Raw genomic sequence first — 18,169 nt, 5'->3', positions numbered from 1 at the left:
GCAACCGCAATGCCGATGCGGCCCTCAGTGAAATTGAGTTTGACACCGCTGCTTTAACTGAACTGTTCCTATCTGGAGCTGGGAGATGGGCTGGCATGTTTCTCTTATCCTCCAGTTTTACTTTGGCCATACAGACATCAAAGCTTATACATCACCGCTATTGATCTCTCCCTTGAGGAAGTGAAAAATGAAAGAAGAGAAGCTTGGAATGAATTGGATAGACCCTGGGGGGAAGGAGTGATAGAGGGAAGAGGAGAAAACGGTATATTGTTCTGAAAACTTGTTTAAAAAATGGGGCCAATATTTTTCTTTGAATCACCTAAAGAAAAAAAGAAAAAGAAAGAAAGAATGCCGGATTCCGTTTTATACTTTCAATTCCCACTTGCCTAATTCAATATTCTCTTTTTTTTAAAATATTGATCTGGGCATTCTTCACCTGCCACGCTGAACTGAATGTGGGGGGGGGGGAAATACCTCATCTTTTACAGCGTACGGATTCACAAGCCAAAAGCCAGGATGGTTTTGTGAATCCCTGCAGTTGTTAAGTTAGTAACACGGTTGTTAAGTGAATCTGGCTTCCCCATCCACGTGATCCCAAGACACTGCAACCGTCATAAATATGTGCTAGTTGCCAAGCGTCTGGATGTTGATCATGTGACCAGGGGGATGCTGCAATGGTCGTGTGAAAACCGGTCATAATTCACATTGTCGGTGCAGTTGCAACTTTGAAAAGTCACTGAATGAACTGTTGTTAAACTGAGCGCTACCTGTAAATTAGGTGAGTGAAACTGACTAGGAAAGATATGTACAGAAGTCCACGGGTGGAAAATAATCAAGGAGAGAAGCAACCTAGAACTAAGGAGAAACTTCCTAACAGCCAGAACAATTAACCAGTGGAACAACCTGCCTCCAGAAGCGGTGACTGCTCCAACACTGGAAGTTTTTAAGAAGAGACTGGACAGCCATTTGTCTGAAGTGGTATAGGGTTTCCTGCCTGACCAGGGGGTTGGACTAGATCAGGGGTAGGCAACCTTGGCTCATTTATGACTGGTGGACTTCAACTCCCAGAATTCCTGAGCCAGCCATGCTGAGGGGAAAGGGAGAGGTTTCCAAGCTGAGTCATGCTGGCTCAGGAATTCTGGGAGTTGAAGTACATGAGTCATAAAAGAGCCAACGTTGCCTACCCCTGGACTAGATGAACTCCAAGGTCCCTTCCAACTTTATTATTATTATAAACTGACAATTCAGTTTATATGTGTCTCACTACTCAACAATGCAGAAACATTAAAAGGAGCTGCTCTGCTGTTGCCAGATTGTTACAAAGGCAAATCTGGATTCTCAAAATGGGAAAGAAAGAAAAAAAATCAAAGAAGAAGAAGAAAAGAAAGGTAGAAGTAATTCTTTTAGGCAAACCTCACAGGATTACTGACAATGTAAAATGCACTATATTATCTCACAGTACAACTGGTTCCAGAGAAAAGAAATCAACTAATTATATAATGCCTTTCAAAAGACCTTATTTTGGGTCTGTTATTCTTCCCAAGGATAGCACTATTTTTCTATTACTCCCTTCCTGCCAATTAAATTGACTTACGGCATTACCCGCTCTGAAAGATAATAATTGGTGTAGCTTCTCACAATTAAAATGTTTTCTCTTTGTTTTTTTTGCCACTGGCTTTCTGGCTCCACTTAATCTGAAATTGGCAAACTTATGTTCTCCAGGTAGAGGAAAAAGAAGAATAAGTTTCTTTGAAGTCCTAATATGCAATGTTTGCCCTCAAGGATTGGAAAGGAAAATTTTTGTATTAAACAAGTATCAATGACAGACTGAGTGACAGTTATAAAAATATATTAGAAATTAGAATTTCTTCATACAGTAGCGTTAACATTCAGTACAGCAGCATTTATGTCAACCTCCTATTCCAATCTATCCTGGAGATATTCCCAGCCAATATAATTCAATCTGGATATTTAATAATAATAATAATAATAATAATAATAATAATAATAATAATAATAATAATAATAATAATAATAATAATAATAATAATAATAATAATACAGTTGAGGTCATCTAGTCCAACCCCCTGCTGAGGCAGGAAACCCTATACCATTTCAGACAAATGGTTGTCCAGTCTCTTGAAAACTTCCACTGTTGGAGCATCCACAGCTTCTGGAGGCAGGTTGTTCCACTGATTAATTGTTCTAACCATCAGGAAGTTTCTCCTTAGTTCTAGGTTGCTTCTCTCTTTGGTTAGTTTCCATCCGTTGCTTCTTGTCCTGCCTTCAGGTGCTTTGGAGAATAGCTTGACTCCCTCTTCTTTGGCGCAGCCCCTGAGATATTGGAACACTGCTCTCATGTCCCCCCTCATCCTTCTCTTCATTAGACTAGACATTCTCTCCATTTTATTTCAAAACATGTAAAGAAGCTTCTAGCTGAGGAAAACTGATACACACATTATAATACCTGAAGTTCTATGAAATTATGTGACAGCTACTTGCTACCAAATCACTAATCATACTTAAAGACAGAGCCACATGGTGACTTTCAAAATGTGTTCAGACTCTAAGATAAGTCAACAGCTGAGCTGGACAACATTCACTATACAGGTAGTCCTTGACTTACGACCATAATTAAGCCCAACATTTCTGTTGCTAACTGAGGCAGTTGTTAAGTGAGTTTTGCCCCATTTTATGACCTTTCTTGCCACAGCTGTTAAGCAAATCATTCTAATTGTTAAGATAGTCACACAGTTGTTAAGTGAATCTGGCTTCCCCATTGACTTTGTTTGTCAGAAGGTCGCAAAATAGGATCACATGACCCCAGGACACTGCAACCGTCATAAATACGAGTCAGTTGCCAAGTATCCAAATTTTGATCATGTGATCATGGGGATACTGCAATGGTTGTTAAGTCTGAAAAACGGTCACAAGTCACTTTTTTCAGTGCTGTTGTTACTTCGAACGGTCACTAAATGAATGGGCATAAGTTGAGGACTACTTCTAAATAATAAAAAAAAAAACTGTCCGCAACAATCCCAAGTTGAATCTTCACCCTTCCACATTCTACAGTATATGTGAATGCTATCTGTTCTGCTGCCCATTAGCGCTTGTCTGAATTTGTGCAGTTTAGATCTGCTATAGCTAAGCATGCAGTTACTGTATGCCAGTCAATTGGGAGTAACCAGAGAGCAAAATCAAATGCCAGAACATTTTAAATTGCAGAATGCTTGGAAGGAGGTAGAAATGCGATTCGGATCACATAAGCGAGGAAGGAAACTTGTTCAACATATTTTTGGCTCATGGCCAGCATATATCCCTTTTGGTTAAACAGAGCTTAAAGCACACAAATAAATATTCCATGCTGTTAAATACTCCATGTTGCACCCTTCCAGTCAACTCCTCCCCAATCTGATCTGCTTGAACCCAGCTGCAGTTCCAACTAATATAGGAAGCAGCAGCTTGGAGGAGAAGAGTGTTCTTTTCAACTGGGAATGTCAGAAACTCAACCCTGAATTCCTTCTCGAAAAACATGTTTAGGTGGTCCCTAGTTCAGTGATCATTCAAGTTAGAATGGTGCTGAATGAATGGTAGTTACTATAATAGTATGTGGGAATGACCTTGGGAATGGAAATGGGTGCTACCTAGGGAACTGTCAGATAATAGGTTAAAAGGTAGCACAGCCCACAGCTACACAATGGGTGGAATAAGTGGACAGCAGGAACAGTGCATCAGTCTGTAAATGTGACAGCGGGAGAATTGTACTTTCAGACTTGCAAGATTCTGTTAATGTAGCTTTACAATGAAGTAGAATTAGCTTCTACGGTCATGTTTTCTGTCTGGTCTACTACGTAAGGCTGCCAGTTATGACCAGTCCTCATAATTACGGCTGTTACAACATCCCTGCAGTCATGTCAATGGGGAAGCCAGCAGGAAGTCACAAACTGCAATCACATGAACTCCTTGCTTAATGACCCACACAGTCCTCACTTAATGATGGCAACTGGGACTGTTGGAACTGTCATTGGAAAGCAGCATGATCAAATGGTTTTTCAACTTACAACCCTGTCATTTAACAATGGAGTTTCTAGTACTATTGTTAAGTAAACACTGTCTCTAGTTCAGAGGTCCCCAACCCCCGGGCCGTGGTCTATTGCATGAGTGGCTGGCCGGAGTGGACAAGCGCAACTCAACTTGTATGAGCGGCGGGCTGGCGGGAATTTGCACGCATGCGTGTCCGGCCTACCACTTGTGTCAGTCAAGCTGTTCACGTGTGCGCTGGCCTGACACTCGTGCAAGGGCTGCGTGCGCGTTCACAGGCATGCTGGCTCGCCACTCGCACAGCCCAGTTCTCCTCTCCCCCCACTCCACGCAGACGGGCCAAACCGCAAAGGTTGGGGACCACTGCTCTAGCTATAATATTGTTGCTGTCCTCTTTACCACCGCAACTTAATTCATCTTTTTTGGGAGAAACGGGCAAACAATAATCAAAGACTAGGCTGCATTTGCCTGCTTTTTTGTTTTCTAAAATATTTACATGAGGTTCAAAAAGTTTCTGGAAATAAGGATGAGTCTCTGTTCTGAAGTACAGTAACCTTTTTTAAAAAAATCTTTAAAAAACATAGTGCTTTGACTTTTTTATACCTGATTCTGCTCCAAGAAAACCAAGTAGTATCAATGCTGGGGCAGAAGAGACAAATGAGCTATGAAAAATGATTTCCTGAGATCAAATAAATTAGTTTTCTAGCCCAAAAGAAATACACAAGGAGTTGTGAAATAATGAACTGCAGAATGATAGCATCTGAAATCTTTTGCAGGTTATTTGTTTCCTATTGACTGACTCGTTCTGCTTAAAAAAAAAAATTCAAAACTCTTTTGGGAGAGTCTGACATAAGACTTATAGGTTTATCAGGTAAAAAAAATCTCCATGGAAAAGTCCTGAAGTCTCCCCATAGTTATGGACATCATAGCCACCCCACCATCACGCCAATGGGGAAGCCTGCAGGAAATCACAAATTGTAAATCCCAAAAGGTCCTTGTTTAATGACCCATATAGTGCCTGCTTAATAATGGCAATCGGAACTGTTGGAACTACCATTACTAAGGCAGGTGTAGATGACCAGGCTGAGCCCAAGGGAGGGGTCAAATGGGTCATCAGTATCAAGTTCCTTTGTGCCCACAAGAGATCTAAGTCTCGCCCATCTTGAATATATATATATATATATATATATTTGCTCCAGCCGGTGGAAGCCATGACGATTGGGGAGATGGGAGAATGGACCGGACTGACTATGAGATCGAGGACGAGACAGCAAACTGGTGCAATTGACGTGACGGGTATGGCTGAGAGGCCACCGGCTGAAGCAAACACACGAAGTGTTGACAGCGTGGCAGACTGTGGTGGCGGGGGGAGGGACCATGTGGCAACACCAGATGGTCTGACGCTATATGACAGGCATGTTCGACTGGCGGAGCAAGCGGCGGGAGGCAGAGCGTCGAGAGCTAGGCGGATGCCAGCCAATACAACCGAACCGAGATCAATACGTCCAATCACACGTGGGCAGCGGACTGACGGACCTATTACGTGCTCAATGGCCATATTACCGACACTTAAAGGGCTATAAAACAAAGTCTTTCCAATGTTAGCTTACACTTTGACAATGTCAGCAGTGGCTGACGAAAGCTTAGTGCTTAATAAAACTTTTTGTCCCAGAGATCATCTGATTTCCTTTGCTTGATTGTAGGGTTTATGCGTGTTATCCTGACAAACTAAAACATGATGAAATTCTTTTGAACAAATAAAAACAATTATGCTGGTGTGGATCAGCAAAATTGTACAACACATCTGTAGCACATCCGCCAAAAAAGATACCATGGGCAAGATCTATTGAAGTAGGGGACATCTGGCCAACACATGGTCTAGTCCAGGGGTAGGCAACCTTGGCTCTTTTATGACTCGTGGACTTCAACTCCCAGAATTCCTGAGCCAGCATGGCTCAGCATGGAAACCTCTCCATTTCTCCTCAGCATGGCTGGCTCAGGAATTCTGGGAGTTGAAGTCCACGAGTCATAAAAGAGCCAAGGTTGCCTACCCCTGGTCTAGTCCCTCAAGAGAACATCCTCAGTACACTGAGTCTCTTGTCAATAGAAGCCACCTTCAAAAGTATTTGCACTATAATCACTTCAGTTCCTACAAAGGTACTGGGAAATGCCATCAAGATGTGCCAGGTAATAGCCAGTTCCAAGGTTGTATTTTGAAAACAAACGCCCATTTGCAGCTGTGTGTCCAAACTGCTGGATTCAGATCAAGAAAGCCTGTGTCGGACTTGCCACCACTTAGACCAGTGGTGGCGAACCTATGGCACGGCTGCCAGAGGCGGCACTCAGAGCCCTCTCTGTGGGCACGCGCGCTGTCGCCCCAGTCCTAGGCCTTCAGCTGGGTTTTATAAAACCTTTTCACTTTAGGCCTCCGCCGCCGTGTACAAAAAAAAAAGGTTCAATCAGTCAATTTCAACTTCTCGCGGGAAAAAAAAAGATCTTGCAAAGTTGGAATTGATTGATTAAACTTTTTAGTCCCACCCGGTCTGCTGTTACCACTGCAGCCACGCCCACCCAATGGGGCCACACCCACCCAATGGGCCACACCCACCCAATGGGCCACAGCCACCCGGCACCCGATGATGCATAAGTGGGTTTTGGGTTGCAGTTTGGGCACTCGGTCTCTAAAAGGTTCGCCATCACTGACTTAGACCTCTAAGTAGAAACGATCCCAGGCTCCATTTGCTGAGGAAGGAATAGGTTTATTGAAAGTCAAGTCTATTGCAGAACTGAGAATCGGGTGCCAAAAACCTTAAGTTAAACTTTTCTCTCCCTTAGCTACCTTCCACCACAGACAGGCAGGATGTTTTCATAATGGTCAATCCAGGCACAGGATGGTGTGCAGCTGGTGTGCTGGGTGACCTTGAAGCAGTGTCTCCAAGAGACACAGTACTTACTTTAGTTTCTCCCACTTGCCCTCCTCTCCCCATGCCCCCCAGGGTCCAAAGCAATCTGTCACCATAATGTAGCAAAGCACAAGCAAGCATAAAGTGGCAGCTGACAGCCGGAGTACAAATCTGTATTTTGCCTCAAACGGAGCAATAAACAAAGCAGAAACTTCCGACTGATTCAGTTCAGAATGAAGACAAAACTGCATTATCCTTGAACTCCTCCGAGGGAAAGAGGCAGAGGGTTACAAATGTGGCAGGGCCAAACAATAAATCGTGCTGCAAGCGGTTCAATATTTCTCCTGCACTTACCCGCACAGTGTCCCACCAGATTGAGGTATTGCTCTCTCCTGCAGGGAGTTCTGCATCTTCCATTGAGGAAAGAGACGTGGGGATGACAAGCGGTGCATTCATCATCACCAGGCCCGCTGCACGTCTTACAAGAGGGATGGCAGGCTGGGAGAGACAGAGAGGCGAGAAAGTTAGAAGAAGAAAAGTCAACAACGGAAACCGATCGCTTTGATAAAAAGCAAAACTGTAATTTTGTAGCGGCCAGAACATGGCTATGTTCATGCTTGGGTATTTGTCACAAATTTATCTAAAAAAATAATAATAATAACTATGGAGATGTTTCCTTTAGTTCTGGGCTCTCCAAACCTGACAACTTTTAAGACATGTGGACTTCAACTCCCAGAATTCCTCAGACAACCATGCTAGACGGGGACTTCTGGGAGTTGAAGTCCACAAGTCTTAGAAGTTGCCAAGTTTGGAGACACCTGCCTTAGTTGGGTCTAGGACAACTCACTGTGACCAATTTACCATGGCTAACTCACCATGACCAACTGGCCACGGACAATTGGCCACAGGGCAACTTGCCTCACGACAATTCAACACTGTAATCATTTTTTTTCATTCAGGTACTTTTATTATTGGTGACCATACTTTCGTCGAAATTAATGTAACTCTTGTGTTTCTGCATTGACTTTCTTTCTTTTATTATTGTTGGTCATGGTACCATCGAAATTAATTCAACTTTTATATTTGTTGAATTGTCCCATGACGAGTTGTCCCACGCAGTGGGGGGATTCAGCCGGTTCGCACCACTTCGGCAGAACTGGTAGCTAATTTTTTGTTCCCCAGGCCCAGAATGGATTTCTGGAAGCGGCATCCACACAGAGAACCGGTTGTTCACATATTTGAATCCCACCATTGGTCCCACAGCTAATTGGTCATGACAAGTTGGCCACAGCGAGTTATCCTATTCTGGCCTTAGTTGGATCATTGCTGAAAACATGGCTATGTGTATGTTGGGTTATTTGTCACAAATCTATCTTAAAAAAAAACCTATCATTGAAGATGTTCTCTCCTTGATTAGTTTCCACCCATTGCTTCTTGTCTTGCCTTCAGGCGCTTTGGAAAATAGCTTGACTCCCTCTTCTTTGTGGCAGCCCCTGAGATATGGGAACACTGCTATCATGTCCCCCCTCGTCCTTCTCTTCATTAAACTAGACATACCCCATTCCAGCAACCGTTCCTTATATGTTTTAGCCTCCAGCCCCCTGATCATCTTTGTTGCTCTTCTCTGTACTCTTTCTAGAGTCTCAACATCTTGTTTACATCGTGGTTACATGTTTTCCTCAGTTGGATCATTGCTGGGAATTTTCTACAACTTAGCTCGGGATACAAACACAATCTATCAGTGCTAATTACATGACATGTTTGAAGATGGCAGAGGCACCGTCTGCGAAAAGAGGGACTGTGCACGGCTGGAAAAGCAATTTCAATACAGATTGTATTTGGGTTGTTATTGTTTTGTGCTCCCAGGGGGTCTGCAGCAGGACAAATAACAGCAGGAACAAAGCTGTCCAATGTTCATTCTTCCCAGGGGGGGAAAGAAATAAGATTCATTTTTGAAAATGAATTAGATCGTCTGGGCTAAATAGAGCCAAAATATCTCCATTCTCAGAGAGGTTGCCTTTGGTTTGAATCCTTGCTCAACGGTTGCGTGATCCCACGGTCAGACAAGGAAATGCTGACAGAAAATATTTTCCCTCTGGCTTTCAATATCTGAATGTTTTATTAAAAATCCACACCTGGAAATTTAAGTCTGCAAAACGAGTGATAAAAAGGAGATTGGATTTACATCTTGCTGGGATTTGGCTAGGCCAGGGGTGGGGAACCGTGGCCCTTTTATGACTTGTGGACTTCAACTCCCAGAATTCCTGAGCCAGCATGGTTCAGGCTCAGGAATTCTGGGAGTTGAAGTCCACAAGTCATAAAAGAGCCAAGGTTCCCCACCCCTGGGCTAGCCCTAGTAAGCTACAGACCTGGGCCCACATTACAGGTAGTTGGTCGACTTACGACCACAACTGAGCCCCAAATTTGTGTTGTTAAGTCAGACAGCTGTTAAGTGAATTTCGCCCCATTTTACGTCCTTTCATGCCGCAATTGTCAAAGTGAATCATTGCAGTTGTTAAGTTAGTAACACGGTGGTTAAGCGAATCTGGCTTTCCCACTGAGTTTGCTTGTCAGGAGGTCGCAAAAGGGGATCACATGACCACGGGTCACTGCGACCATCGTAAATATGAACCAGTGGCCAAGCGTCTGGATGTTGATCACGTGACCACGGGGCTGCTGCAACTGTCGTTAAGTGTGAAAAACGGTCATAAGTCACTTTTTTCAGTGGCGCTGTAACTTCGAACGCTCACTAAATGAATGCTGAAAAATAGCTGTTAATTTCATCCCGTTCCTCAGGCTACAAACGGAAATATAACCATCTGCCGAAAACATATGGGCTCAGTTCTTCTCCACCCACAAGAGAGAGTTGTCTAAATTAACTCCAATGCGGCTAGTTAAAACGAGCTTCCATAAAAACCTTTCTCTCCGTTTATTTGCAACACTTCTTCCTCCATAAACTTTCTGGAGTCTTTGTCCAACTCTAAATGAAAAAACAGTAACACGGGTATACAGGCACGGAAAAGATTTGTCTCGCCTGTCCACTAGGCAAATAGATTTTTCTTCGCCTTCTCCCCCCCCACCTCCTTCCCCCCCAAATAACAACAACGGACTCTGGCAAGCATTTTCCATTAACAAAATGGGGAGGAAAAAAAACAACAGAACTCGCTTATCTCTTCAGCTACACGCCAGGCATTCCTCCGTAAGCACAAACTCAGCTCAAAAATGAAATGGGCAGATTAAGGTCTGCATTAGTCATAGCTTTGAAGTTTTCAAAGTTTGCTGCAAAGCAAAGTTTGGGTTCTTGCTATCACCCCTGCACCTTCCCAGCTATCTTTGCTTTTAAAGAGGATAAAACAGGTACTGGATTAACCTATGGCTCCCCGGACTCATTAGCCTCCATGGCAGGGGTCGTCAACCGTGGCAACTTTAAGAGTTGTGGACTTCAACTCCCAATTCCTGGCTGAGGAATTCTGGGAGTTGGAAGTCCACAAGTCTTAAAAGTTGCCAAGGTTGAGGACCCCTGCTCCATGGCATCTATTCTGTTATCGAGCAAAATTGGACAGTCTGTTTCAGTGCCAGCTGACCTGTGTCTACATCAGTGATGGCGAACCTTTTAGAGACAATGGTTAGTGACCTCTGCTCTACCACCTCTACTCGAGCTTGCTAGTCGGCCGCTTCGCCTCCTTTCTGCTGGGTGGGTCTCCTGCTCCAGGCGGTGGTGGCAGCTTGATGGACCCGCTGATGGCGGTGGCGCGCATGCCAACAGAGAGGGCTCTGAGTGCCGCCTCTGGCACGCGTGCCATAGGTTTGCCACCACTGGTCTACATGCTAGTTCCCTTGATTCAGTTCTTGGAATCACCAATTATATTCTCTTGATGCTGATAGTGATCTACCTCTTTTTCTGCACAAATGGCATTCAGTGGCAATCATAGTTATTCATATTCTGATGGACTAACAGTTGGGCATTCTACACTGCCAAACACTGTTATATATTTAATTTAAAAATAGGTCCAATGGACTTTAATAAAAAAAAACCTGGGAACATATGCATAGGCTTCTTAAGGCAATCTACTGTAGGCCCTGCTGGCACATTATGATCCTAAGGATATACAGGTAGTCCTTGACTTATAACCACAATTGACCCCAAAATTTCTGCAGTGAACAACTGCAGTGATTCACTTAACAGCTGCTGCAAGGAAGGTCATAAAATGGGGGGGGGGGGACTGAAATGTCTCACTTAACCAAAATGCTGTTACTAAGCGAGACATTTCTTAAGAGAGTTCTTCCCCATTTTACAACCTTTCTTGCCACAGCTGTTAAGTGAATCACTTCAGTTGTTAAGAAGCTAGTAACACGGTTGTTAAGTGAATCTGGTCCCTTCACTGACTTTGCTTGTCAGAAGGTTGCAGAAGGAGATCACATGACTCCAGGACACTGCAGACATCATGAATATGAGTCAGTCGCCAAGCATCTGAATTTTGATCATGTGACTGTGGGGATGCTTCAATAGTCATGTGAAAATTGTTCATAATTCACTTTTTTTAGTGCTGTTGTAACTTCGAACGATCACTAAGTGAACTGTTGTAAGTTGAGGACTACCTATAGTTCTGTTCCAAAGGGATATAGCTTGGTAGGCCCCAAAGCACAACCTATGCTATAGAATCACTGGCTGCGTCCTAAAATCACCTTGCAGAATTTTGGCTGATTCTTCATATGGTAGAAGACAAAGCCAAAAGAGAAATCCAGTACAGCAGGGGTCCCCAACCCCCAGTCCGTGGACCGGTACCGGGCTGCGGCATGTCAGCAATCGGGCCACACAAACAAGCAAAGCCCCATCCCCGGGATGCAGGCAGCACACAAAACCACGCCCCCTCCGGTCCGCGGAAAAACCTCTCTTCACGTAACCGGTCCCTGGTGCCCAAAAGGTTGGGGACCTCTGCAATACAGTATTTCAGCCTGACTGGTCACTGAAGGAGAAGATGCTAAAATCACAAAATCATGTCGTGTGGTGTCTTAGTTTAGCTAAGCAAAACTAGCTTGGAGTCACTTCAAGTTCTCCGTGACTGAAGAAATCATAAAGACCTGAAGTATTATTGTCAAGTAATAAAAGCCACAGGGCGTAGAAGAAAGCAAAATGGGGCTTGAACAACAGATCTAAGGATAAAATATCTAAGCGAATTTGTAGTTTTATAGGATTTGTCTAGCTGGGCAAAACAGCCAAGCAAATACAGGTAAAGTGAGCTACACCTAAAATTTGTCAACACAGTTTCTGTGGAGACTCTAAATCAGGCTGTATCAGCTATATTCAGAGGTGGCCTTGATTTTAAGTGCCTCAGATGAGAGAAGTGAGAATGAGTGATCTATACTATTTATAAGTAAATAGGCAATGTGTTGGAGTATTTTTAATATATCTTAAACTTCTGAATCATCATTAACAGGGTGCTATTCTTATTCCAAGCTGCGAGTCTTTTAATATGGATCAAAAACGCCCCTCCACATTATGTCTTCTCTCACTATGATTCCACAGTTAAGTTACAAACCTCAATAAAAGGATGCTCAGTAAAATAACTCTTTAGGCCAGTGATGGCGAACCTTTTAGAGACCGAGTGCCCAAACCACAACCCAAAACCCACTTATTTATCGCAAAGTGCCAGGGCCACATCAGCATTGTGGTGCCCTCGGGGGGGGGGGGCAGGGAGGAGCCTCTGAGTGCTGCCTCTAGCATGCAAAAACCAGGGGCGTAAAAATGGACCACCGTGCTGCAAGGCGCAAAAACGACCGCCGCCGCGCCGTGGATGCAGATACAAGGCGTTGCACCACGCAAGAACGGGGCAGGGCTAGTGAGTATCACGCAGGCACTAGCCCCGCCCCATTTGCAGTGCATGTGTGCTCGTGGCCCCATGTGAGCATGCACGCATGTAAAATGCTTCCCCTCCTTTTTCTTCCAGTCCACCAATCGACAATGATTAGTGACCTCTGCTCTACCACCTCTACTCAAGCTTGCTAGTCGGCCGCTTTGCCTCCTTTCTGCTGGGTGGGTCTCTTCCTACGGGCGGCGGTGGCAGCCTGATGGACCTGCTGCTGGCGGTGGCGCGCGTGCCAACAGAGAGGGCTCTGAGTGCCGCCTCTGGCACGCGTGCCATAGGTTCACCACCACTGCTTTAGGCTGACCGACGATGGGAAAAAGCATTGCAAATCTGAACTGTTTGGAATTCAAAACACTCATCTTTCGAATCTGAAATCCTTGCACGATGTTGGGGCAGTGGCCCATCTTTAAATACACAACAAATATTTCATATTTGAAAATAGAGTTTCCATCTTCAAAACTGATCATTTTGGATTTGAGATTTTCAAACGTTTTGCCCATTTCCATATATACCTTATCTAAAGGGAAAGATATTGCTGAAGGAATGGTATGGTTACGCTCACAGTAAAGACATAAAGTCTGTAATATTCATGAATTTAATTCATGGTGGCTGCAGTGGAACAGTGCTGTTTCTTCTGGGATTAAAATGTTAACAGTATTTTACATATCTTCTTTTATATAATATTTTATTAATTTTCCAATTTTACATTTGAATATTTAAAAAGCAACGTGGTGACTGGGTTAATCAATAGCTCAATAACAATATCTTAGTACAAATCTCAGGCTACAACTTCAAATATTTCTTCTCTTTTTCCCTTAACCATTACCGTCTCATGTTCAGGTTTGGTACATTTCTAATTATATCAATTCAATAAGGACATCATTATTACATTTATCAATAAATTTTTAGCTTATACATATCTTAATTATATTCAATCTTCATAAACAATCCATATATCCTGTTACTGATTTTAGTCAATTTTTAATTTCTTGTCAATATTCCAATTTAACCTTTGATATTTATAATTTTCAGACTTTGGGTAACCAAAATTTCCCTTATTTCATTACATAACAAACTCTAATATCCAAAGTACACATTTTATCTATTTAAATATAATCTTGTTCTATTTCCTAAGAGTTATCTATTTCCCACCATATTATTTTATATATCTTGATCATTGTCGATGCAGGTTGTTCTCAACTTACAATAGCTCATTTAGTGACCCTTCAAAGTTACAACGGCATTGAAAAGTGTGATTCAGTTAACAACTGTGGCAAGATAGTGCTCATAAGTTGAGGAATACCTTTATCTGCCAATGAAGCATGCCTTGGTTACAGAAAGTTAAGAAGACCTAATTTGCCAAGCTACAGTCACCCTGGTCAACAAGATGCACTTAGGAAGTTCACAAGCTTAGAAGATGACAGTCACCATTCTCTCTTCCAAGCAACCACTGCCTTAATTAGGATTTTTTTTTCCTTCCATTCAGTCATGTCGGATCTTTGGAGACTGCCTGGTCAAGTTCCCTGGAGTTCTCTTGGCAAGATTTTTCAGAAGTGGTTTGCCATTGCTTCCTTCCTGGGGCTAAGAGAAAGTGACTGGCTCAAGGCCGTCCAGCAGCCTTTCTACACAAAGTGGGACTGCCAAAAAAAAGAGGAGGGGGTCCACCTGTTCTTCAAAGCACTTGAAGGCAGGACAAGAAGCAACGGATGGAAATTAATCAAGGAGAGAAGCAACCTAGAACTAAGGAGAAACTTCCTGACAGTTAGAACAATTAACCAGTGGAACAACCTGCCTCCAGAAGCGGTGAATGCTCCAACACTGGAAGTTTTTAAGAAGAGACTGGACAGCCATTTGTCTGAAATGGTGTAGGGCAGTGGTGGTGAACCTATGGCACGGGTGCCAGAGGCGGCACTCAGAGCCCTGTCTGTGGGCACCCGCACCGTCGCCCCAGTCCTAAGCCTTCAGCTGGGTTTTATAAAACCTTTTCGCTTTAGGCCTCCACCGCCATGTGCAAAAAAAAAAAAAAAGGTGCAATCAGTCAATTTCAACTTCTCGCAGAAAAAAAAAAGATCTTGCAAAGTTGGAATTGATTGATTGAACTTTTTAGTCCCACCCAGTCTGCTGTTACCACCGCAGTTACGCCCGCCCAATGGGCCACCCACCCCAATTGGCCACACCCAGCCAATGGGCCACACCCACCCGGCACCCGACGATGCATAAGTGGGTTTTGTGTTGCAGTTTGGGCACTCGGTCTCTAAAAGGTTCCCCATTACTGGTGTAGGGTTTCCTGCTTGAGTAGGGGGTTGGACTGGATGACCTCCAAGGTCCCTTCCAACTCTTATTATACTGGAAAATAGTGACATCTACCACCCATATGCAAGTTGTAGACATCTATAGCAAGCATGAAGCATGAACACATTTACATATGGAGACCTTCCTTTCTTGTCTTTTTTCCCCAGTAGCTACACACACTCCTGCGTTATCTATCATGGACAGAAATGCCTAAGAGGCCATTTAAAAACAAAGGCAGAACATGCTCATTGCTGGCAAGGTAATTCTTTCCTCAATGTTCCATTATTCTAATACAGATCATTGTTGCTAACTCTCTTCTCCCATCTGTTACTTACCAGTTTTCAGGAGCCTGTGCATATTTATTTGTCAGCAACACAAATCATTTTTAAGAAGCCAGCAATAAAAGATGAGTCAGAAAAAAACAAAGCCAAATCCATAGGTGGTTAATACCTTCACTAACAAACTGTCACAAAAGAGCAGGTAAGCATTTGAGTTACACCAAGGGGAGAGGGGAGAAGTTAAGGGAGACCAAAACCTGTGCCAGATGTTTTAGCTACGAAGTCTCTGATTCAAAATTAAAGTTGTAAATTGAAGATGGAACGTAGAGTCAATGTTAGATAATGCTGGCATTAGATGGTAGCCCAGAGTTGCTGGATACGAGATGGGCAGGAAATAAATTTCAAAAATGAAATGAAATGAAATGAAATAAAATAATAAAATAAAATAAAACAAAACAATAAAATAAAATAAAAGGTAAGGTAAGGTAAGATAAGATAAGGTAAGGCAATGGTGGCGAACCTATGGCACGCGTACCAGAGGTGGCACTCTGAGCCCTCTCTATGGGCACGTGCGCCGTTGCCCCAGCCATGCCTTCCCCCGCGGCCCCCTCTTCACCAGCAGCCCCCCGGAGGAGAGTCGCCCCTGGGCGTGGCCCACGTGGAGCAGTGCAGCCAAGGACATGGCAACCGGGCAGCGGGGACAAGACTCCGCTCAGATGATGCTGTGGGGCGCAGGCGGAAGGTGTGGCTGCCATGGCACTGCAGGGCTACCTGGGTGACCTGTGACAGGCCATGGAGATGATAGGTGGCCCTGCGGGCTGGCAGGGCGGGGGGCAGGGAAGCAGGAGTTTTTGGTTTTTAGACACTCGGTGTCTAAAAGGTTTGCCATCACTGAGGTAAGGTAAGGTAAGGTAAGGTAAGGTAAGGTAAGGTAAGGTAAGGTAAGGTAAGGTAAGGTGGGATGGGATGGGATGGGATAGGATAGGATGGGAAGAGAAGAGAAGAGAAGAGAAGAGAAGAGAAGAGAAGAGAAGAGAAGAGAAGAGAAGAGAAGAGAAGAGAAGAGAAGAGAAAATGGAATGAAATGGAATGGAGTGGAGTGGAGTGGAATGGGACAGGACGGGACGGGACGGGATGGAATGGAAGAAAACAGAACAGGACAGGACAGAATAGAACAGAATACTATCCCTTTTTCTGGGACAAACAAAATGGAATGTCTTGCTTCTTGCCCATCTCTTTCATCACAACCTGCCTGAGGAAAAGTTCTAGAGACCTCTTTTTGTGTCATTTTGACAGATGATCATAGTTATCACCTAATCTAAAGTTTAGCATGACTAGGGAATGTTTTTATGGGTTCTAAGTCGAGGACTCTAAGTAGCTATGATGGAGAAATAGCTCTTTTGTTCTACTCTTCGATTATACTGCCCGGGGTTTCCACTCTGGACACTCACCATAGCAGTGGCGTTCTCGATGATACCATCCCTCAGGACACTCAGAGACGCACTGGCCTTCGTGGAAGACTTGAGGGGAGGCACAAGCGGTGCAGTTCTCGGGAGATCCCCCCGTGCAAGAAAGGCAGGAAGAGTGGCACGCTGCAGCGGAAGAAAGAGAAAAGTGAGTTGATCAATAAAACTATACATTAGTTTTTCAAAGACGGCAGGACTTGTGGGTAGAACAGTGTTTCTCAACCTGGGCCACTTTACGAGGTGTGGACTTCAACTCCCAGAATTCCCCAGCCAGCCATGGAATTCTGGGAGTTGAATTCCACATCTCTTCAAGCAGCCACGGTTGAGAAACACCAGGGCAAAAGTTCTAGGACCACACACTGCAGAAGAAAGTAATACACACTATCATCTAAACCAAGAGTAGGCAACCTTGGCTCTTTTATGACTCATGGACTTCAATTCCCAGAATTCCTGAGCCAGCCATGCTGGCTCAGGAATTCTGGGAGTTGAAGTCCATGAGTCATAAAAGAGCCAAGGTTGCCTAACCCAGATCTAAAAAACTGTCACCTTGAAGAGAGCAAAATTCCAAAGGGGAAGCTCTGTCATACCCAACATTAGACACAGACTCTAAAGTTAAGTAGAACATCGGTTCTACCAAAGTTCTACTTCTTTAATTTTACTTTCTTGGACTATTTTTTAATCGTGAGAATAGCTGCAGGGGATTTTGCCACATATTCCGCATGGTCTGGTAGCAGCTTTTCCTAAACGCCAATCATCTTTTTTTTTTAAAAAATAAAATAAAATACTGCAGATTTTTTTCTCCTCAAATACCCGAGGGCTTGAGCTGCAGGAGAACAACCTTGAACTAAAAAAGCATTAGCTGTGATGGAATGTAGAAGGATGGATCTCCAGGAGGGAAGGGATGCACTCCAGAGGAGTAAGAGGCAACTTACTCCAGATAGCGTGTGTGAGAGATATCACATGATATCTCTAATAGTTCCCTAATAGTTCCCAGAGTATAGGATAGATGCGGATAGCAGAGTCTTCAGTCTTGCAATATTTTGTCTGTAGGCATGAAACAATAAAGAACTCAGCTTGGAAGAATCACCACATGTCATTATTGGTTTTGGGCTGACACAAGTTGAGAAAACATGAAATCCACATTAGAACACATTATCTTGAACAAAAATGGACAATCCTACTGTAGACAGGGGTTGGCCCACATCCATTCATCCATCTCCCTCTCTCTGTCATCTATCTATCTATCTATCTATCTATCTATCTATCTATCTATCTATCTATCTATCTATCTATCTATCTATCTATCTATCTATCTATCTATC

General features: G+C 43.6%; 1 protein-coding gene across 1 annotated transcript in view; it reads right to left on the bottom strand.

Moving 5' to 3' along the window:
- The window catches only part of FRAS1 (Fraser extracellular matrix complex subunit 1), a gene marked incomplete at both ends in the record, with an annotated part of 156,298 nt that overhangs the window by 132,884 nt on the left and 5,245 nt on the right, over positions 1-18,169 (bottom strand). The window contains 2 exons of the mRNA XM_015827704.1: positions 7,299-7,442; positions 16,833-16,973. Of these exons, the coding sequence (XP_015683190.1) occupies positions 7,299-7,442; positions 16,833-16,973 (285 nt within the window). The remainder of the gene's footprint in view (positions 1-7,298; positions 7,443-16,832; positions 16,974-18,169) is intronic.

The sequence above is a fragment of the Protobothrops mucrosquamatus genome, unplaced genomic scaffold (assembly GCF_001527695.2).
Source record: "Protobothrops mucrosquamatus isolate PMUCROS unplaced genomic scaffold, P.Mucros_1.0 scaffold3891, whole genome shotgun sequence".
In the NCBI taxonomy this organism is placed as follows: domain Eukaryota; kingdom Metazoa; phylum Chordata; class Lepidosauria; order Squamata; family Viperidae; genus Protobothrops; species Protobothrops mucrosquamatus.
The sequence above is the reverse complement of the archived record's forward strand: the minus strand, read 5'-3'. Positions and strand labels throughout refer to the sequence as shown.